We start from the raw sequence: 23,580 nt of genomic DNA, 5'->3' as shown, positions 1-23,580 counted from the left end.
AGGGGAGTGTGGGGAAGTACGTCTGCTGAGGGTGTAGCTGCCAACAGGGAGTTGAGTGTTGGCGAAATACAAAGCTCAAAATCTCAAACATTCATGTCGAAGTATTTGGCTCCTCTGCCCACAGACTCCCGTTTGACAATGATGGCTTGCAGTCGAACGTCTGTGGTGATGGATTACAGTCTGGAGCAGAGAATCAGATGTATTTTCAAATGATACATTGTTCAAAAAATCTCAAGCTTGTTGGTCATCCTCTGAAACAAGGAGTCAGTGGATCGGGGAGGAGAATGGGAGAAAAACATTCACCACAAGTCACCAGGGTCAGACTGCTGCTCACTGATATTCATGTTCATGACTGTTGATAAGATGTTGATAAAGAGTTTATGACTTTGTGCAAGAGGCCGGAGGAGTCGTTACATTTTCATCTTTCTATCCAATGTTTCTGAACACGATATCTCAAGAAAGCCTGAGGGGGATTTTCCTCAAATTTGGTACAAATGTTCACTTGGACTCAACGATGAACTGGTAAGATGTCAAAGGTCATAGTGACCTCATGAATCTGGAGAAGAGTGTATGAAGAATGAAACTGCACTGGTTTGGCGGTTATTCTGTTATAAACCTCAGTTGGGTCATATTTAAAAGGAAAAAAAGATTTACGAGCTTCATCCGATTAATTTAAAGGAGTTAAAGAAATAGTCGTTTATTTTACATATGGGAAGATAAAATACAGTTTTTTCAGTTTAGTTTTTAAATCAGAGGTGGGCCTGTCGACCCCCACGTGCTCTTTGGACCAAGATAAACGACTCCTTGCAGCCTCCAGGAACACAGGAGTGTGTGTTTGTCCTTGTACTTATTTGTGAGGATCATTTTGAGCATAGTCCCTACAGAGTGAGGACATTTTTGGAAAGTTAGAACATTTTGGCAGGTCCTCACTTTTTCAAAGGGCTGTTTGAGGGTTAAGACTTGGTTTTAGGGTTAGGCTTTTAGTTTGGGTGGTTAAAGTTAGGGGCTACAGAATACATTATGCCAATGAGTTTCCTCACTAAGATACATGTAGATGTACAAACGTGTGTGTGTGTGTGCATTTCTTTCTATAATTATGAGGGCTAATTTTGGTTCAATACAATCATTGTGGGGATATTTTGGCTGGTCCTCAGAAATTCAAATGCTTGTTATGGTAGATGTTAGGGTTAGAATTAGGGGCTATGGTTAGAATTAGGGGTTGGGTTAGGGTTAGTTTTGATGGTTAAGGTTTGGCTAAGGGGCTGGGGAATGCAGTATGCCAATGAGTGTCCTCACAACTATAGAGAGACGTATGTGTGTGGGTGTGTGTATGTGTGTGTGTGTGTGATTGAAAGGGAGAGAGAGAGAGAGACAGCGGTGGAGCTCGTTGACACCGACACACACCGCGCAGCTGGATCCGAGCGCAGGAGCTTCATCAACGGGAGCTTCCACTCGCTGCAGGCGGAGAGGGAGGTGAGAGATGCGGGCTCCGCGCTGGACGGACCCCCGCTGTTGTGTTTGTTCTCACCGCGATCGACAGCCCCGCCGCCGCCGCCGCAGCAGCAGCTCCGCTCCCGGCTCCCCTCGGTTCACTTAACGGAGCAGCCCCGGAGGAGAAATCACAGGGACTATGTGAGCACCATGCTCGCCGTGGGATGCCTGCTGTTCGCCGCAGTGTGTGCACGGTGCGCCGCGACAGGTAAGAGGCTCCAGGGCTCAGCTCGACCCGGAGGAAGCTGCACGTTTTCTGCGTCTTTTCGTGTTATTGCGGCCGCTCGACACAACAACAGGCTCCGTGTGGTTGTTGCATCGGCGTCAACAAGCGTCTCTTCATCGGCTCAAAACGCCAGAAATAATACGTTTTAACATCCAGTCAGATCCACCCTGCAGTGCACTGATCCTCCCCGGTGTCCCTCTGCAGATCTGCCGCCCGCACGGGAGCTCGTTCAGCCCAAGCGGCTGCTGCAACAGATCCGCTCCCCGGAGGAGCTGCTCCACAGCCGCCTGGACACCCGGGTCAGGAACCACACCACCGGGGTACAGGTGAGTGTTAGCCGCACCTGTGACTGGTGTCAACAGTACATGGGCTTCCTTCATGTATAGTGAAGGGGGCTTTAAACATCTGGATTCATTCGCCCTCTGAAAAATGGCTGAGTTGCTTCATACAAAATGAGATGAAGAGGATTTCCGCCCCCCCCCCAAAAGTCTCCAACCACTTAAACTCTTCATCCTGATCAGTGAATCTTCAATTTGTTCAATCAAAGCAGGTGCTGAGGTGGAGAGATTATAGAAGTTGTGTCTTTTTATATCTAAATGATGAAATATTTGAGGAGATATATTCCTCTTTTCTTTTTTCTACAGCATTACCAATTTACATATTCATGTTTTAGTTGCTTCCTCTCAAAGATAGTTTATCTTGGCCCTAAGTCAGCGGATATAGAAATCTGTACTGGCCTCAATATTTACTGATATGCACAGATATGAAAACTTTTATCTGCATAAATAATTTTTATGTTTTTTCCTAATGCTCTAAATAGTTGGTTGGAATTGTGTTTTCTTTTTATTTATAGTCATTTATAATACTGTTTATGGTGAAATAAAGCTTCAATTACATTTCCTTGTCATAAGAGTTTTGTAACGACATCTTATCAAACGTGAATATCAGCATCAGTCACCAAATATCCATATTAATCTGGCTGTAACTGCCACATATCAAAATATAAATTATACTGTATGTTCCTGTTTGGTTCCTAATATGATTTTTCCAACTCCCACTCTATAACCATAAAATAAAACAAGAACAATATGCAAACAACAATATCTATGAGAATACAATGGGAGAAATAAATCGTGTAATAGATATAAATACATATTAAAGGAAAACAGAGACAATGGTATCAAACATGTACCATAAGAGAGCTGATAACCTTTTCTCTGCTTCACCTTTTATGAGGTCAGGTGTGTGTGTCACCCCTTCATCACCATGTGACACCTCCTCACGATGCCCAGATATCTCAGGCTGGAGCACGGCAGGAAAAAAAACCCTCAGCCCAGCCCTCACCTCTGCCGTCTGCTCCACCTCTCCACCCTGTTAGATTATATTTCATACCTCTACTTGTCCTCTCTCATTACGTTCACTATAAAACACTATCTGTCAGTGGATATGACACGGCTCGGACCTTGAGCTGCCCTCTGTGGTAAGCAGGTTGTCTCGTGACCTCTCCATCTTACCTGAGACCGGAGGATGTTAGTGTAAACCACACATTTAAAAGAAATCTCACCCACGAATACAAGGATTATCGTCTGTGTGGATTAGATATTTAGAGTATTGAAAGATTGGCTTTATATGGATTGTCATGTCAAGTGAACACTGATATTTGGACCAAATGGCTGTGTCACAACCATAGAACGGCAATAAAAGACCCAGGTCAGATTTAAAGCTGCTTAATATTTTAATTTTAATAATGGATCAAATGATTGGGTGTAATGTGAAACGTGTTGCTTACAGCTACAAATCCATCAGTGTCTTTCAGCTCTTTGTTTCCTCCACCAAGGAGATTATGAGATCACCATGACACTTGGTGGAAGGGTGCAGTTTGGGTCAGAGAAGAATCTCTTACATTTTTGTGGATCAGATGGAGGATCCAGGAATTATTTTTCACTTTCGTAAGCATCGCAAGATCGGGCGTCGGGGAAGTTCTACCCCTCACCAGAGTGTTCCAGACATTTACCTGTCGTTGTGAACTCATCTGACCCGAACCTACATTCATCATTAGGGAAAGACAAACTCCGGGGAAATTGTGTCCATGGTTCATGTCTGAAATCAGCTTATGATTCAGTGTCTTGAGCTGAGATGCTGCATTGCCTGAATTATAGGCAGAATTTAAATATTTATGATTTCTTGTTAAAAGGAAAAAATACAAGACGATAAAAAAAGAGATCTGGTGCAGTTTTCTTATCTCTGCTCACATTGTGGTTTTTATTTAATGTCCAGTATATGGACCGTGTGGAGGTTTAGGCTGATACTAAGAGGTTTGCAGAGAGTGCATGGTAATGCTAATGAGACCTTCCTTGCTGCTGGCCTTTAAGTAACCCACTGCTGGGATCCACCACAGAGCTCTGTCTTGTAATGAGGATGGGGTTCACCTTGGAACAAGGTTAGACTGAGCCGATGAGCCCCAACGCAGAGTTTCATCCAAAAAGCACGAGGGCTGTGTCGCCCTCAGGGAGAGGTCACCGGCGGAGGACGGCCCCTTATCACCCAACTCCTTTGTTGCTTTGTTCTCGATTCACGCTGTCAAATTATTCCATAATGAACATCCATCCCTTTTCTTCCCTCCTCCGCTCTCCCCTCATCACATTATGTCACATTTTTTCTTCTTATTCACAATTCTAGTCAAAGCATGAAATACTTGACAAATTAGTGAGTCATTTGTTTGAGTCACCGACGGGGGCCAACGATGCAGGAATGTTAATTAGGGATTCGCGGTGTACTTCTCTATAAGTTAGATGTTAGACGTTCAAAATACTTTATTAATTCTCTGTTTCTCTTCTGCTGGAAGTCATGTTCCCTCAGTTAACTCATCGAGCTCTTGATCAAGTCAAATCCCAGAGACATAACTTCTTTATGCTAGTTTAGCTTGAGCTGAGCCATAGATTTCCAAGGATGACATCGATTCATCAAGTGAAACGTCCCGTCTGAACTCCCTCTGTGCTCCTATAGACTAAAGTGAATGCACATCAGATGGACATATTTAATATAGGATTCAATTCAGACTTAAGTTTGGTTAGTTTTGGTTTTTAGCAGGATTATGCAAAACCTACTCAACAACTTTCAGACCCCAAGGAAGAACAAATACAATTTCGTGCAAATACAATTTTTCACAATATTTAACTTTTCAAGATAGGGCGCATTCCAACATTTTCCTTAATTTCCCAGAGAATAGTTCATGGAACAAATCAGGCAGTCAAATCTGCTGCAGATCCAAATAAAAATCCAGATCTAGTGAAATATAAATGTGGTTTCATAAGGGCACTGTTGGACCTTGGCTGAGGCATGCGCTCTAGAATATAGTAAATATCTCCTCCTGTTTCTCTGTCTTACTCTCACGCCACCTTTCTCCATCTCTCCCTCAGCCGGTCCATCTGGCCCAGTGCAGCTTCCTGGTGGAGGCGTTCGGCGCATCCTTCGTCCTTGACCTGGAACTCAACCAGTAAGTGAAACACATCCCTCGCCACAGAGCCAGAAAGCGGCACCTCAGTGGTCTCAGCCGTCACAGACAGAACTGTACTGACACGCACACTGTTTTTGTTTTGCGCAATTGCACATTCTCGAAAATGGGCATCTGTTTTGCATATTTGTAAGTGGTAGGGATTTTCCATTTCCCTGTACTCGCCGAAATGTGTTTTTATTGTGGATGCTGTTGTTGTGGTTGTCTGTGTTTTTGTCTCTTTGTGAACTCTTGTTGCACAATAAATTTCCCCATGTGGGAAAATAAAGAAACCTCACTCCTACTACTCTTACTCTGATCTTTATCATCTGTCTCTGTCGACTGTGGGCGAAACAACACTGTACACCTCCCCTCCCCCATCTTCTTGCTCCATACATCTTTTCCTCTAATGGACTACATTAATGTCACACCTCTCTCTGGCTGGATAAGCACTTAGAAGAAATGAATCTTCACACATTTTAGTTTTACTTTCGAGCCATTTGTTGATCCAGACTGGTGCTGTATTTACAATGATGATTTTTTTCCTGTTAAATATCCCTGTAATAGTCTCACGGTGCTCTTGTCTAATGGAGGTACGGAAACTTAACGTTACAATGATTATTTTCCTTCTCTTCTCTCCAGCGATCTCCTGTCTACAGACTATGTGGAGCGTCACTATGACGACGATGGGCAGCCCTCAGAGAATATGGTAGGACTTCCATTATAGAGCTTGTTTTACCATTATAGAAATTATGCTTATTTGCTTTCTCGCCAGGGGTTAGTGGATGAAATTGACCGCACTCTCATGCTTGTTCGGTAAATAGGGAACTGCAGCCTGGCTCTGTCCAAAAGGTACAAAATAGGATAACCAGCAAATAGAAAGCTCACTAATTAACAAATTTTCTGGAATTAATCTGGGGAAAAAAACCTTGTGAGTAACTATTTCTTGGCATAGAGCATAAACTGTATATAAAGATGGACGACGTTACTGCTGCCCAAAAGTGAAGCCAAAGCGTCTTATTCGCCCCCCTGGTGGCTGACTGCAGTATAGGTCACAAACCCAATCTCCTCCATGTTAGATTGCTGGGACACGGACCAAACAAAAAAAACAACGTGGTCTGGATTGACAACTAAGACTGACTCACGATCGGTCCAACGCATTTATCAACAGGACCTCGCTACCACGGCTCCATCATCCAGACTCTGGCTCCAAATACGCAAGATGGCGTGCAGCGTTCGTATGCCAGGATTTTTTGGCTTCATTTTCTAATAATTGGAGGAAGTAGAGAGAAGTTGTCCATCTTTATATAAAGTCTATGACATGGAACAGTGCTGGATTACATTCAGGGTTTATGTGGATTCAATAAATTGGACAGTGTTTTTATTAATGGGCTTGTAAGATTGTGTACCTTGAAACTGCACCTTGTGTTCACTTACTAGCTGATTCCAGTTAATTTTTAGCCCACACTCTGGTTTCCTTCGCCTTTTGAATCCTCACCTCGTCCTGAATCCTGAGAGATGTGTCTCCAAAAATGATTCAGACCAACGTTCTCCTCTCTGTAATGGCCAGTTAATGCCGACAGATCGACTGTCATCACCACCTGGGAGACCGTCACTTTCCGTCTTGTGTCCTCTGCTCTATATTTCAGCCTCTGTCCTTTTCGTCTCTCCGTCTCTTTCTCGCCATTGCTCTCTCTCCCTCTTTCAATCCCCCCCTTTTCTTTACCAAAGACCACCTGACCAATCAGTAGATGGTTGCCGTGGTAACCAGCAGTCAGCAGCAGCAGCAGCAGCAGCAGCAGCAGCGTGGGTCTGCTTTTTCGTGTCGTGAGGGGAATTGAAATCATGTCCATTTCCAGAAACAATAATCCAAATCTTAACACCACCTTGTGACATGACCTTCAGAAACATGCTTGATCATTATTCCATATAAGAAATATATATAATACTCTGCATGAGAAGATGAATCTGTTACTGATGTCTCTGTATAATAACAAAAAACAATAAATCATCTCATCTCATCTCGAACATGGATATAGATTATGTAAAATAAAGGGTTATACACAGGAAGACAATTTTATTATTCTCTAAAAGGATCGGTGATAAATTTATTTCAGAGCTCGATCGATAACAGCCCCCATCCTGCACCAACACCATCTCCATCGTGATTTATTTAGTTTTATTGACCTGCCAATAAATTCCCCCTTTGTGTGTCACTCTGTTATTGGTCCCCGTGGATCTGTGCTATTGCACTGAGCTGGTGACATGACATGTTTGGATTGAATCCCAATGACACACGACTGAAAGAGGAACTGCGTAAAGGGACGAGGACGGGATCAAATTGATGGGAGCTGTTTCATGTATTAGTCTGCGTCCCGCTGAAATGCTTGTCTCTTTGATTTTTCTCGTTTCTCATCCCCTGCCATCACACATGCCCCATGACTCTGTGCACAAGGCAACTATTGATCCGGTATCGTAATCTGCACATAACATACAAGATGTCAACGGGGAAGACATCACTTGTTTGAGTTCTTGACACCCTGATCGATACAATACTGAGAGCACATACCCCCACCAAGGCTGATTGGTTTTATGTTCCTATTGTATATTCATGCACACAGGAAGCAGGCAACATATACCTTCTCTAATATAGTTGAAAGGAATATGTGTTAAAGTAACTGAGTCAAGATTAAAAATACATTATTTGATTCACAAAATCAGGATCATTATGTGGATCAACACCAAATTTCACCAGATCTGGAGAAATTAATAAAATAAAAAATAACAAACTCTGGATCCGCCCTCTGATCCCCACCCGCATCTAAATTAAATGAATTCTCTTCTCACTCACGAATAACAATCCTTCTATAACTTATTGAGGATGTAAAATATTCTTGATCGATGCCTTTCTTAGTTCCTGTCACTTTCCTCCCCCACTCCTCTCCAGCAATGCAGGGTCAAAGGGGTTAAACTCCCCCCTTGTCTAATTCCGTTAAAGTTGATCATGTCAAATTTGATCTCGACTGTTCGTTCGCCTCCATTTGTGGGTGACAGCAGTTTTTTATTTCATTCATCTCGTCATCTAGCTCTGATGTAACGTCCCTGCCCGAGTGGCACTGATGATATTTAATGACGAAGCCCGTTCGGTGAAGCATCTCGTCTGAAAACTCCCTCACAGTCGGTGTGTGTCTGCTGTGTCAGGCAATTTGATTTCCTCCATTTAGCCCTGTAATCCTACCTTTTATTTATTTATGATCCTGCCCGGGGCTAAGTGCTGTGGCCTGTCTAACTCGACTAGATGACTAATGAAAGTCCCTTTTCTTCCTGAACGAATCAACTGATGCTGAATATAGAAATGCGTCATTAAAAGAATACCTGGACTAAATTAAAGTAGTTTTTAATTGATATTTAAAGGTCCAGTGTGTAGGATTTAGGTGAAAGGGATCTATGGACAGAAATTGAATATAAAATAATCCTAGTGATGTTTTCACGGGTGTGTAATGATCTAAATTGTACGGATTGTTCTTTTCTTCACCCTAGAATGAGCCCTTTATATTCAAATACTTTATATCTACATGGGGGCGGGTCTTCTCTACGGAGGACGCCATGTTTTTTACAGTAGCCCAAACAGTACAACCTTCTGCGTTTTTTTATGACAACTGAAGGCTACCACAGGTTCTCTTTCATGTTTGGAAGGGGAGAGTGAGGTGATGGGTATTCAGCTGCAACATGAAAACTCACCACTAGGTGTCCCTAAGTTCTACACACTGACCCTTTAAGATTCTATGTGATTGTATCACTTTGAATTGATTTAAACCTTTATCCCATTTTTTGTACTGGAAGGAATTTACCATCTTGGTTGGTGGAATTTTTTTTTGCTTCTCCTCACGACTTAGTTTGACTAGTGTGAGGCCGCTCTTCAACAGGAGTCTGGGCGACTATGTGTGATTTAGTCCGCCTCAGAGAAGACGCCTGAATGCATTGCAAAAGGCGTGAGGAAAATAACTTTTTCATGTTTGTGGATGACTCGGCTAGATTTTTACATTTTCCAGCTTTGAGTTGCAGCTCGGAGTAAAGGTTGGCGATGCGTAAAGAACAGCAGCTCCCTGTTGCCTCTTTTCATTTTGGTCTATTAGTCGTGCCAGACAACAGCAGTCTCAGGTGGCAGACATGACATTATTGGGGTTCATTACCAACACCTGAAACTGACCCTCACACACACACTCACAAACATTCATGTATCAAGTATGTGGTGGTACTGTATTCTCCGTTCACGTAGATGAGACGTGCCTGATTATTATAATTATCTCCTGAATGCAACTCTCTCCACCGCGCACACTTTATTCTCTTTTCAACAACTTTCGATAGTTAAACACGCGGCGGTGTAGCGTGTCTGACAGCGGTAAAGTCTCCTCTCTCACTGTCGTAATCTGATCATTCCTGTACTGTGAGAGGCAGCGTGGAAACACTATATCCCAAACATGATCATCTTGCTGGAGCCTCTCAGGGGGAATATGAATAATCAGGTCAAGGTATCTGGAAGCCGTGTGCACGGGTAACACCTCGATGCATTTCTCCCAACTGCAACTGATACTGACACACTAGCACAGTTTATTGTATCCAATGCTAAAGTGGCAATTTATTATTCGACCTTGAAGGTCAGCATTCAAAATGTTTATAATGTCTTAAAACCAGAGTTAATCGATGTCACTGGAATAGTTTTGGTGACCAACAGAAATCACGAGTCATAATGGGGGGGCATGAAGTTTTAAGTACGTGGGCATTTACCAGCCAGAGACAGTCGGGTGAAAGATACTATCAAGTTGCATGCTGGGAAGTGTAGGATCTGAAAGCCAGGATGCATCTCAGCCGTTGCTGCATTGATTTTCTTTCTGCCCTTTTAAAACCTGTCTCTTCCTTGTCCTTCAAGTTTGACAAAGTTCAATTATAAATTCCTGGAATATTAGCACACCTAATATGAATATAATGCACTCTCCACTACAATTAGTTTACACATGAAACTGTATACTGACACAGATATATTGATATAAACTGTGTTGTTTCATGTTAGAGTCGGGATTTAACTCACATTGTACACACACTTACCTTCCATTGAAACCGGATCACGTCACTAAGTTTCTCCCATTTGACCCATGGCCTTCCTGCACTTTAATTAATCTCTCCATCACTCACACACACGCAGCTTTTCTTTGCTGAAACCCAACTCATCCGCAGCCTCTGCAGGTGTAGGTTTTCCCCCGGAGTCGAACACTAGTCACCGATACCCTTCAGTCCACCCACCAGGTGGCCCTATAGGCCCCGGACTGACAGTGTACACCTACTCTGTGTTCACGTAGAGGTTAGGAGATCAGCCACATCCAGGGGCTCACAAGTCGGTGTTGGTTTCACTCCCTGAAACCTCGATGTGGACGTGTTACTGAACGATGGTGGGTTTGGTGTCTCACTGTCACCTATGATTTGATTGACAGGGGGGAGAGCACTGCTATTACCACGGGCGAGTGCGTGGGCTGCCCGGCTCCTGGGCGGCTGTGTCCACCTGCCACGGTCTGAGGTGAGTCTGAACCCTGTCGCTTCACCTGAAAACACATCAATCTCCTCAGACTGTCCCACCCACATTTGCAAACAAACAAATACAGTCAGAAGCTGAGAAATAGGACAGAAACACACAAAATGGGACACTACGATGATTAAGGGTCACTACTGGGATTTAAAGCCATTTTTTTAAAACCTAAAAACTATTATCCTCTTTCATAACGTCCATCACTGCCAGCGCACATCGTAACCTTCCTCTGCTTTGTATTTTCAGAGGGATGTTTTCTGACGGAAGCTTCTCTTATGGGATTGAACCTGTTGGCAGTGGAGAGGTGAGTCAGGACGTCAGTGGAGCGGATCGTGCACTTATCTTGTTTCCCTGGCTGCAGCAAGGTCGTGTGAAAAATGTTCTGGAAAAAAACTGGCACCAATCTGTCAAAGTGGCCAAAATAATACATTCAGGTCTCACCTTGTGAATCTCGGCTAATCCAGACAGTGTTACTCTACCTGTGAGTTGCCGTATGGAAAATATTCAGTTGACACACAATCCACCATCACTGAAACACACCTCCTGTCTCATATCTAAACTGAGACATCACCTGTCAGACAGAGTAACGGCACGTATAAATGAATAATGAACAAAAGGTTTAAGTTGCTTTTTCAGATCTTTCAAAAAAATTGTTCAGATTTGATTTGAGAGGAGAGAAAAGAAATGGCTGAGCATTTTTTCCCATTAAGACCCACAGCAGGCGAAGTGCAGCTCAATTACATAGACTGGAGAGATGGATCAATAGCAGCTCATCTTCAAACTCACCTCACTCTCTGTCTGTCTCTCTCCTCGCTGCTCTATCTCAGATGGGTCATTTTCATAAAGTATTTATCCCCAGCTCCAGTGTTCCACAGCGTCCAGTAGTGTTTTGGCCATTATGACAGCCCGGCGACTGATTAATTATGCACCGCAGCACTTTTCTCTCCCGTTGATCCGCCTGTAGCTCAGAGGACACGGCAGCACTTCTCAGACAGAGAAGCTTTTAAGTTCAGGATGAGTAGAAAATCATTTCAGGGCCGGTATTATTTTAAAAGCATGTTTTTCCTTTTGTCTGAGGAGATCACAGCTTGTTCAGATGAATAGTTTCCTGCACGTTCGTCAGGAAGGAGTTTTGTAATTTTTCACTTCTATTGGTTAAAGCCTGGTTCACCTTTTCAAAGGGCAAAGTCGGATTCCAATCTGACTTGATTCCCAACTTTTGGTGTTATTTTGTATTTCTCATTCATTACTAGTGAATAACCACAGACTGTGTATAAAGATGGAAAACACCTCTCCACTTATTTCTCACTATCCAGATGTGAAGCCAAATTATCCACAGATATAATCGGTGCCATCTTGAGCCAAATATGTAATTTGGAGTCTGTGCAGTAGCCACCAGGGGGCAATTGAGACACTTTGGCTTCACTTTTGGGGAGCAGTCACATTGTCCATCTTTATATACAGTCTATGCACGCAACTAAAACCGACTCTTCTGTTGACCCTTGATGTGTAAAATCTTAAATTCCAGCAGTATTTTATCCTAGATAATACTTTTAAAAAGTTAATTTTTCTGCTTTGATATATATATATATATATTTTATAAATAAATCTACTTTGGGTTGGTCTGAGTCGGCATTTAAAGCAAACAGCTCAGAAAATAAGCTCAAAAACTGTTTTTTAAACTTTAAATTCAGTGACAACTTAACTTTTAAACCCTTTTCCCACTGTCTCTTTCTCTCTGTGCGTCTCTTGTGTTTGTTCCTGATGCCCTTCAGGAGAATAATGACCACATTGTGCATCGCATGCCGGACATCGACCTCTTCCCCCCTCCCTGTCCAGGTAGGGCCTCCGCTGTGATAACAGGAAAGTTTACACATTGTTTCCATTCCTCCTGAGGTGGTGATAAAGAAAATAAGCATATCTGGTTAAACTTTGTGATGTGATACATATTTGTATTAATAAGCTCATCTGTGGGTTCTATAGGTAAAGACATTAACCTGAGACTTTGAGGAGACCTGGCAGGATGAAAAACACACACACACACACACACACACACACACACACACACACACACACACACACACACACACACACACACACACACACACACACACACACTGCAGAGTATGATGTCCTCCTCAGGTTGTCTCGCTGCCCTTGTTGACCTTGCTAAACGTCTCATTTGGCAGTATCTCTTCTGTCTCTCCTCTCTGTCTCTGACACTCTCTTGATTCACCTCCTTCCTGTTACCCTCCCTGCCTCCTCACCTCCTCACCCCTCTCTCTCTCTCTCTCTCTCTCTCTCTCTCTCTCTCTCTCTCTCTCTCTCTCTCTCTCTCCATTTAGTCTGTTATGCTCTCCCCTTTCCTCCCCTCTTCTCCGGTGGCTGTGTGATATTGATTTCTCCCGCAGATTAGTGGACTAAAATACATGTTACATCCATCCCCGACTGATGACTGGCCACTTTTCTATCTCACTCTAACTTAGTCTGTGTTTCTCCATACATCTCTGTGTGTGTGTGTGTCTGTGTGTGTTGTGTGTGTGTGTGTGTGTCAGGGTGCTCTGTGAACAGCACAGGGCCTGGGGGGCAGCCAGATGGCCACGGTGGAGGAGATCGAGAGCTGAGGGATGAAGACGACTGGTCTGAGGAAGAGGAGCCTGTCGTCGCAGGAACACTGAGACGATCTAAAAGACAAGTCAGTTTTCATGCCGCCTCGTCCTCCCGGCACACACCTCCGTGTTCTCATGTGTGCAGATGACCTGCCAGGAAGTTGTCGCATGCATTGAGGAGTGTGTTGAGATATGCAAACACAATTAATATTTTATGGAGACGTCTGTCTGAGGCCAAATCTCGACACACTCGCTCACAGCTTGTCTCAGCTTCCATGTTTAAAAAAAGACAGAGACAGAGATGTGCTTTTTGAAACCGGAGAAAATTAAGCTTATAATGACACTGGATTCATTTCTGATGGAAAATACGATAAGTAAGATTTATGAGGCAGGGACGGCCTACCAGAGGAAACTGGTAAATATTTTCTGTTTAATGGATTTGTGACTGTTCAATTAAATTGTATTTGTATAGCGCCAAATCACAATATACATAACATACATTATCTCAAGGCACTTTACATAGAAGGTCAAGTCATGGTCTCCAAGTTGTGTCTCCTTCTCAGGGACAAAGACTAGAGTTTCCCTGGCATCAGCACTTGTTTGTATCAGTGTGTGAGTAATGGTTTCACCTGCTGGGTTTGTGTGTGTATAGTTGTGTGACTGTTTGTCCTGTGTGAAGGTTATTATGACACTGGACTCAGGCTGTGTGGATTTCATTTTCCTCCTCCAGGTGCGGCGAGGCCAGCGCACCGTCCAGACCGAGACCAAGTACATCGAGCTGATGGTGGTGAACGACCATGAACTGGTGCGTCCTTTCCATCACCGTACTTCTGTAAATGTGGCACAAATATTATAAATAGTTAGTTGTACTCATTCAAAAATAGATTTTTAAAATAGTTTCTCCTCTGCTTTTGTTAGTTTGTGCAGCTCCGTCGCTCGACCACTCAGACAAAGAATTTTGCCAAAGCGGTGGTGAACATGGCCGATGCGGTGAGTGGTTTTACAACATAGACTTTATTTAAAGATGGACGACGCGTCTCCACGTCCTCCTACTATCCACAAATGAAGCCAAAAGTCATTTCTAACCTTCTCAGGTCTGGTCTTGTGTTAAAGGAGGTCGTTTATCAGAATGTCTGTCTTTATCAGTTGTCTCCTGCCGCTGTCTGACGACTGGACACCAGATAACATAATAAAATAAATCACCCATGTGTTTTTGCGCTCTCCTCCTCACCTGCTGCATAATTCATGCGCATGATTTCCCTCCTTTGATGTGTCCAGATTTACAAGGAGCAGCTGAACACGCGCATCGTCCTGGTCTCCATGGAAACGTGGTCGTCTGAAAACAGGGTCTCCATCGGCGACGATGCCTTGCTCACCCTGCGCGACTTCATGAAGTACAGGAAGGAGAGCATCAAGGAACGCTGCGACGCCGTGCACCTCTTCTCGTAGGTTCAGTCTGTTAATCTCTCTCTTTTTATTCTCCTCCTCCCTCTCTTCCTCCTCTGATACCTCCTCCTCATCCATCACTTCCTGCTTCTCTTCTCTTCCCTCTTCTCCTTTTCCCACTGCGCCTCTTTCACCTTGTCCTCTTTCTTCTTCTACTCATTTTTTTGCTTTCTTCTCTACCGTCTTCTCCTCACCATCCAATCCCTTCATCTCTTTTTCCTCTCCTTCTCCTCCGTCTTATCCTCCTCATCCCTTTTTCCCTGCCATCCACATCCTTCTATCTCCTTCTCTCTCTTTTTTTCATCTTTTCTTGTCTTTCCTTAATGCAACCTCCCTTCTCCCCCTCTTTCTACTCCTCATTTTCTTTCTCATTCTCTTCCACCTCTTCTTATTCTCCTCATCCTACAACTGATCCTCTTCCCTCTCTCATGATCTTCTTCCTTCCTCAACTTGTTCTCCCTTCTCCCTTCCTCCTCTGTCGTCTGTTTCTTTCTCCTTCTCCTCCTTCTCCTTCACCTCTTCTTCCATCTTGTCCTTCATGTCTGCCTCCTCCCCCTTCTTCTTCTCCTCCATTTCCTCTTACCATCTTTGTAACTTTCCCCCATGTCTTCACGACAGAGGGAGGACGTTCATGGGCAGCCGCAGTGAGGCGGCGTATGTCGAGGGCATCTGCTCCCTCACCAGGGGTGGAGGCATCAATGAGGTGAGACATGTGCCTCTTATGGTGTAAAAAGTGTTTAAGTCTGTCTAGTTTGCTCTTTTTCGTCCCAGTGTATCTTTACTTGTTTTGTTTATGTGTTTTCAGTTTGGCAGCGTGGGGCCCATGGCCATCACGCTGTGTCAGAGTCTGGGCCAGAACATCGGGATGCTGAGGAACAAGGAGCGATCGGCCGCAGGTAAGAGCAAAGTATTACTCACTTACTGTACTAACAGCTCCCTCAAGTGGCGAGAAGTCAGTATCACCTTTTTGTGTGTAAATGTGTGTGTGTGTGTGTCCAGGAGACTGCAGGTGTCCAGATCCATGGCTGGGCTGCATCATGGAGGATACGGGGTATGAACTCGTTTACAATAAATCAATCAGTGACAAGCAAAGATGGACATAAATCACATCAAGTCACTTTTATTAATTATAAAACATGTGACCGTGAAGAATCAAAAGTTTATTTTTTTCCTTTCCTGCATATCTCTGCCATCCGGCTAATGATCTGCAATGTAATGACAGATTTAAGGACAATCAGTACCTGACCCCTTTTATTGAATTTAGTTTTTACGTTTTCTTTGTCAATCAGCTACTACCTGCCGAGGAAGTTTTCCCGCTGCAGCATAGACGAGTACCTGCGCTTCCTCCAACAGGGAGGAGGCAGCTGCCTCTTCAACAAGCCCAGCAAGGTGAGACACCATCAGGTAGTATCAGAGAGGGGAGGGTTACTCACTTGAACGGTGATAAATGAAAAAAAAACAGGTTATTATGATCGGATTCATGCTGAATATCTTGAGAGTTTATTTATTTCAATGTTTTATAAATAATCAAAGCAAACCCTCCGACCTTAAAGATAATTTTTTTGTTTTAATCAACAGCTGTTTGATCCACCAGAGTGCGGCAATGGATATGTAGAGCAAGGAGAGGAATGTGACTGTGGATCACTGGTGGTGAGTAAACTCCAATTAACTAATGGCTTAATGAAACATACTACACATTCACCTACTGTCACATCAGATACTGTTTTGATTTATGAAGGAAATGCTCCTAATAGACGTCTAAACTGAGAACTACAAGGGTCTTTATTCCTCCAAAAGCTCCTGCTGATTCATTTCTATGTTGTATTTATTGCTCCACTATTAATTTCCTGTGTGTGCCGTCAGTTGTGTGAGTTCAGGAATCAGAGAAGCCTCGATGCAAAACACTGATGATCTATAAATGTGTTGTAATCCCTCCCTGTCCTGTAGGACTGTGCTCGGAGTGGAGCCAACTGCTGTAAGAAGTGTACACTTACCCACAATGCCATGTGCAGCAATGGGCTCTGCTGCAGGGAGTGTAAGGTGAACTGCTCTCACACGTCACAACACATTAAACGATCGACTCCTCCTATCTCACGTAGTCAGTTCCATATCTGGTGTAGGCTGTTTTTCTTCATCCATGTTTTCTCTCTTCTTCTGTGATTTTTGGCGACAGTACGAGCTGAGAGGAGCGACGTGCCGCGAAGCCGTCAACGACTGCGACATTCCCGAGAGCTGCACAGGAGACTCCAGCCAGGTAGGAGAAGCTTTAGAGAATGTTTTGAAAATAGAGAAATCTGAGACCCACCGTGACTCTGAATGGACAGATGAGCTTCCTTCTCTTTCAGTGTCCTCATAATGTCCACAAGCTGGATGGCTACATGTGTGATGCTGGCCAGGTAAAGACATAATATGTTTATAATATGTATATAGTTAAATATTCTTCTCATACTGTCTATTATCATATCATAACCACCCTCCTCCTCCTCTTCCTCCTCAGGGTCGCTGCTATGGAGGCCGCTGTAAGACCAGAGATGGCCAGTGCAGGAATTTGTGGGGCTACAGTAGGTTTAATATTGACTGTTGTTCCCCCCCCTGGCTGTTTGTTTGTGGGTTTGTTTGTTTGTTAAGTTTACACAAAGCAACTGAGCAAATACCCACGGAACTTAGTGGAAGGATGTGGTATGTGACAGGGTTGCATTTCGGGGCGGATCCAGGATTTCTTTTCACTTTCTGTAACATAGTGAGATAGTTTAGCTGTTTTTCAACATTTTCACCGTTTTCCTAGGGATTCATTCATGGAGCTTGATGAAAAGAAATCTGGTTGTGTGGAATCTGGTGCAGCTTTATTGAGTGTTTGGCCTTGGTGGAGATATGCGCTCTGCTGAGTGGCTTTCCGGTTTCTCAATGTTGCATGACCTGCTGAGGATTAGAACAGGAATTCCATGGCTGTGGGAAAAATTAAAATGTTAAAGACTGTTCCAAGCATTTGAGGTGTTTTTGCAAGAAGCCCTTTTTCATTCAGACATTGGGGTTATAAATTAATTTTAATCCACATTTTTGAGCTCACTGAAAGTTTCCTCTTCTCTCAGACTCGGCCGACAGGTTCTGCTATGAGAAGCTGAACTCTGAGGGAACAGAGAAAGGAAACTGTGGCCCGGACTCCACTGGTCAGGGATGGGTGCAGTGCAACAAGCAGTGAGTGAACACTATAAACTACGTAAACACCTCATGTGCGTGCTCTGAATTTTTGAGCTATATTGTTGCATCTTCTGCCTCCACCAGAGACGTGCTGTGCGGTTTGCTGCTGTGCACCAATCTGACGGAGAAGCCGAGGTTTGGCGAGCTGCAGGGGAAGCTCACGAGTCTGACCATCCACCATCAGAACCGATACCTGGACTGCAGGTGAGGCATCTGGGAGCTTAGTGGGTTTATGTTGTAGATCTTGTATTTTAGTTTTAGTTGTCAGAGAAAGAGTGACAGATATCTACTCATATTTGACCATGTCTTTTCCTACATATTTGTTTAAGTTAATGACAAATGTGATGAGATAATACTGAGGGATTCATCGATTCCTGAACTGATCCTGATGCTTGTATGTGATTTAAACATCACCTCACATGGATACAGTACATACAAGATTATGTGATGGCAACTAGGTTCAAATATAACTTGATGTAATGTTGATATAGAAATAATCACTTTTACGTGCAGGGGAGGCCATGCTGTGCTGGATGACGGTTTGGACCTGGGCTACGTGGAGGACGGGACGCCATGCGGGCCGAACATGATGTGTCTGGAGCGCCGCTGCCTCCCCGTCACCACCTTCAACCTGAGCACCTGCCCGGGCTCCTCGTCCTCACGCATCTGCTCCCACCACGGAGTGAGTCCGTCTCCGTTATCGAGATTTGTCTCTGTTTGTTTTTCTGTGACCTCCACAGGTTTGCTTGCAGAGATAAACTCTCCCCCTCGTGTTTCTCCTCCTCGCGCCGCAGACGTGCAGCAACGAGGTGAAGTGCATCTGTGATGTCGACTTCACGGGGAAGGACTGCAGCGTCTTCGACCCACTCCCCATCCCCACCCCGCCAGACGGCCCGGAAAAATACAAAGGTGAGAACACTGAGCAGTTTACCTCCACACACTGTCATCTTAAACTAAATAAAGTGTTATGATATATAATAAATAGTACAGATTAGACTGGAGTTTACTGAATGTGATTAAATGAAACTTTTACAATGTGTCAAGGCCTCAGAGTGCTGTTTGTTTTCCTCACCGGCTGACTCCTTCTCTCCCTCAGGTCCCAGTGGCACCAATATCATAATAGGTTCGGTTGCTGGTGCAATTCTGGTGGCAGCGATAGTCCTGGGGGGGACTGGCTGGGGATTTAAGTAAGAGCTGTGGCATGCCTCCGTCTGTGTGTGCCTGCTGTGTTGCTCTCTAACACACGTGCCTGCGGCTCGCTGCTGAATGCTGCTCTCTGCTTGCTGCTTGATCCACACTAACGACCGGAGACCGTCACAGGTTCATTATCAATATCGATAATTTGTCCATCTGTGGAAGAGATGCTAGTTCTTATAACCCTTGTTTGTACTTTAGGCTGCTAAACTGTGCTGCATAACTAACACAGTATGTATGTATGGTATTTATTTGATTTAATGGCAGGTCCTTAAATTGTCAGAATGGGCTCAGTAGCGATCGGTGACGGAGCCCCAGTAGCGAGGTCACAAAGGTCTTAGCTGTCAATCATGATGTTTCATTCCTTTTTTTATAGCAGCAAATAACTAATCAAAACCAAACTTCACAGAAAAATCAACAAAATCACCCCAGTTGGATTAGAACTAACTAAAATGAGAGACACCACCTTTGAGAGAAATTTATTTGATGTGTATTTTGCCATTTTTGGTTTGGTCCCTGTCTCATCCACTAACGTGGAGGAGGCCTGTGCTGCAGCCGACCTCCAGCGGCCAATTGAAATGCTTTGGCTTCACTTTTGGGGATCCGTCATGTCGGCCATCTTCATACACAGACACTGATAGTGATGCAGTGAAATAATCAGATAAATACAGTGGATGAAGACGCTTTATTATCCAGGTTTCTTTTCTTTTCTCTCTCATGCAAGCTCTGCTGAGACACGCCTGCAGCATGCAAGCAAACAAAACATGCTGTTATCTTGAAGCAGCTTGTATGATAACATCAAATGTGCCTGCTGAGTTCCTCACTAGTGTCTGGCTGTAAACAGAGGGTGAGGGAGGGAGGTGATGCCTCCGTTTACTGCTTCGCTTTTCAAGGCCTCGGGTTCACTGCATGTTTATTTCTCACGCTACATCCGACTCACATAAAAGAAAGAACATGGTGGTGTTACTCGTCTTTCTACTTCACTTGTCCTGTCTTTTCTGTCTCCGTCTTGTTTCTGCCTCGTCGCGGATCCAGAAACATCCGAAGAGGAAGGTACGACCCCGCCTTTCAATCCTGATCCCCAAAAATGTCATCCCCATTCTTCATGTCCAGGCCATCTTTGTTTTATAAGAATCCTCTGCTTCTTTATCCTCTGATCACCCACCTCATTCAGACTCATACACTTTGTTGCACTCAAATGTTTTTTTATTCATCTTTCACACATTTTTTATTCCAATACATTCACATCACATAGCATTTATATACAGCAGTCTGTGCATTATACAACTTCACTCATCATAATTTTATTTCAGTGCATATTCAAGTTTGCTTCATTAGTATTTTTACTGCATGTCCCGTATTGACTTGGCTGCCATTTATAGAAAATAGCTGCAGTGTTGACTTTGTAATGTTCATTTCATAAGTTTCATAATAATAAAAGGTGAACATTTCTTATAAGTTTTTCATTTTCAGTTATTTTATGATTATGATTATTATTGTTTTCTGATCCATCTGCATTAGAGCCTCAAAGATTAAAAAAAACTTGATTGAAGACCTTGTTCTTCATCTTCGCCTTCTTCCATCTCCTCTTCCTCCTTCTTCTTCTCCTCAATCTTCCACTTCTCCTTCTCTTCCTTCTCCCTTTCATCCTCCTTTTTCTTCTCCTCCCTCTACTTCTCCTCCTTCTCCTCCTTCCTCACCTTCTCCCTCTTTCTCTTCTTCTTATCATAACTGTTTTTATTTTCTTTGCTATTTGCATTAGAACCTCAAGGATTCATTGATAAATCAATCAGTCAATTATTGACGGTTCCAGTTTCTAAAATGAGAGAAAAAGCTTTAAAAAATGTATATAAAACAAGACACACAACTATATAATTTTAATGATATATAGTTGAAATAACATCTGTAATGATAACAGTCTTTTGTGGCATCAGTCAGTTCATCCTAGCTGCTGAGTTTGTTCTATCTGATTCTTTAGTCTTTATCTTCTCCTCTTCTTCCCTCTTCTCTTTCCAGATCTTCATGAGTGTGAGTCACATCTCTCCGCTGTCCTGTCTTCCTTTACACTGTGTCCAGTCCGCTCCGAGGAGACAAAAACAAAACACAAAAAATATGTCTTCCACCTACGAGCCATCAGACCTTTTAATCTCCCTCTCTCTGACTCTGCTGAAGCTCTCTCCATCAGTATTTTCTTCCTGGTTGCTTTTTGGGGGAGGGGCTTAGGGACAGAAACCCTGAGGGGCACATTCCCACAGATCTGAATGTTTTTGTCTCGGACACCTCGCCCTTAGTTTACTCCTCTTTTCGCTTTTCTTTTCCCTCGCTCTGGTTACAGCTCCTTTTTCTGCCGTATTGACTGTTCTCCTGCTTTTTGCCCCTTCAGTGATGTTCACGGAGGAAGGCCGCGTCCTTCTCCTGCTTCTGGACTTTTTAAATTAAGCGTTCTGTTGTTACACAGTTGATGTATTTAACCTCATGGAGAAAAACGATCCCCTCTCCTCAGGAGTGTGACCCTTACTGCAATAGAAGTGTATAAATATACAGAATAGTGAATGTTGAGCTTTAATCTCTGTAGATGAGGGTTATTTTTGTGTGTTAGGACTTTACATTCCATGGTAATAGCCATAATTTCCCCTCTGATGCTGTGTTTCATTATCACTGTGGTGTCGACGCTTCAACATAATATGCATCAATGTGAGAATGTGTAGCTCAAACCTGCGAGGAAGCTTGTTCCAGTTCAATCTCTGTGCTGATGATGTTACCGCAGCCAAGCCGGATAGAGAAGTTGCACATGTACACACCGAATGTTTAACCCCCGCTGTATGATAGTAATCCATATAACAACAATACGCATACATGTATGCCGAACATGGGTGCTGATGTACATAGTGTATCATAAGGTTGACTCGTGTAGAAAGCAGTGACTCACTGCCGCTGAAGCACAAGAACACTCCTCCTGCCTCTCAGCCCGAAAAAACTTTAATCAGCGAGAGAGGATTCACATCTTTGCAGTTTTTACGTTTTAAGGACATCGGAGCTCATCTGAGTCTTTCTAACATCGCTCTTGGCTAAATGACAGATTATTTGGACCTGCAAAAAAAAGACGTGCGTTGCAGAGCATATTTCAAAGACGACTATGAAGCTGCTACTCAATTCTCTACTCAGTTTAATCCAAATATGCCTTTTTCTAATTGAAAACGTTAAATCCTGGCTCAACAAATCCTTTAATATGCAATACACATCTGAAAGGAAAAACATTATAAAGTTTAATTCCTACAAAGAAAACTCGTCTCCCTTAAGACAAAACATTAAACTTCTGCAGCCTTTATGTGCACCACTGTCTCATTCTATCCTCTCTGCTCCTATCAGGTCTCATATCAGGTTCAGAGGATTTGACTCCTGCAGATATTTTATATACGTGAGAAGCTTCGTTTCACCAGTAACAATTAAAAAACTCAAAACTGCGGCAAATAGCACAGATGCCAGAAGAGATGATCCAAGTTACACTGCCAGTTTAACCCACAGGAGCATGAGAGCAACATGTCTGAGTTAAAGTCTACGTCAGACCTCTTCAGTGAAAGTCTCCGAAATCTAGCTTGTTAAAGGAACGAAGCTCAATAACATTCCTCACTGAAGAAGATAAGTGAAGCAGAAGAAATTAAACAACATCGAAACTAAATTGTAATGTCTGTGTTTCCCTTTAATCCCACTCGGACCTCTCCTTGTTCTCTGAATTCAAAGTTACTCAAGGACTCTTGGCTGAAAGCTCAGGTTTCGCTGTGTTTGAGATCACTCGTTGTAGTTAGACTCATCAAATTCATGGAAGTCAACACTGTCTATAGTCTCACAGTAAAGAATATCAATGTAAATACTCTATTACTGTATATTCAAAAATACATATTAAAACCTATGTGAATACCAGTGACTGTGTCATCATTCAACAGAGAGAAAGAGGAACACAAACTTTCTCATCTTTTGATATTTGTTCTTTTTCTTGGTTTTCAGTTTAGTTGTTTTTTTCAGAAAAGAAATTGCAGATTTGATTGATTTTAGCAGCAATGTCACATACTGAATCTATCTATCTATCTATCTATCTATCCTTCTATCCTTTATCTATCTATCTATCCATCTATCTATCCTTTATCCTTTTATCTATCTATCTATCCTTCGATCCTTTTATCTATCTATCTATCCTTCTATCTATCCTTCTATCCTTTTATCTATCCTTCTATCTATCCTTCTATCCTTTTATCTATCTATCTATCTATCCTTCTATCTATCCTTCGATCCTTTTATCTATCTATCTATCCTTCGATCCTTTTATCTATCTATCTATCCTTCT

At 43.1% G+C, this 23,580-nt stretch overlaps 1 protein-coding gene across 2 annotated transcripts; it reads left to right on the top strand.

Moving 5' to 3' along the window:
• The first annotated feature begins 1,335 nt into the window (after positions 1-1,335).
• On the top strand, positions 1,336-23,159 carry adam11 (ADAM metallopeptidase domain 11). 2 transcript variants are annotated; one of them, XM_035146672.2, is made up of 27 exons: positions 1,336-1,699; positions 1,922-2,043; positions 5,137-5,213; positions 5,853-5,919; positions 10,700-10,782; positions 11,038-11,095; positions 12,567-12,630; positions 13,347-13,486; positions 14,131-14,205; positions 14,319-14,390; positions 14,679-14,845; positions 15,465-15,549; positions 15,652-15,742; positions 15,846-15,897; positions 16,136-16,235; positions 16,425-16,496; positions 16,794-16,886; positions 17,020-17,100; positions 17,192-17,242; positions 17,344-17,407; positions 17,936-18,041; positions 18,129-18,248; positions 18,558-18,726; positions 18,839-18,953; positions 19,141-19,231; positions 20,274-20,291; positions 21,255-23,159. In XM_035146672.2, the coding sequence occupies exons 1-27, from the start codon at positions 1,642-1,644 to the stop codon at positions 21,262-21,264; spliced, it is 2,301 nt and encodes a 766-aa protein (XP_035002563.1). In that variant the 5' UTR covers positions 1,336-1,641; the 3' UTR covers positions 21,265-23,159. The 2 variants fall into 2 exon arrangements, with proteins under 2 accessions (XP_035002563.1, XP_035002561.1); XM_035146670.2 differs by lacking the exon at positions 21,255-23,159 and having other exon boundaries at positions 20,274-20,689.
• The last annotated feature ends 421 nt before the right edge of the window (positions 23,160-23,580 follow it).

Source organism: Hippoglossus stenolepis, chromosome 21 (assembly GCF_022539355.2).
Source record: "Hippoglossus stenolepis isolate QCI-W04-F060 chromosome 21, HSTE1.2, whole genome shotgun sequence".
NCBI classification, from domain to species: domain Eukaryota; kingdom Metazoa; phylum Chordata; class Actinopteri; order Pleuronectiformes; family Pleuronectidae; genus Hippoglossus; species Hippoglossus stenolepis.
Note: the sequence above shows the minus strand (reverse complement) of the source record. Positions and strands in the feature narration are given on the sequence as shown.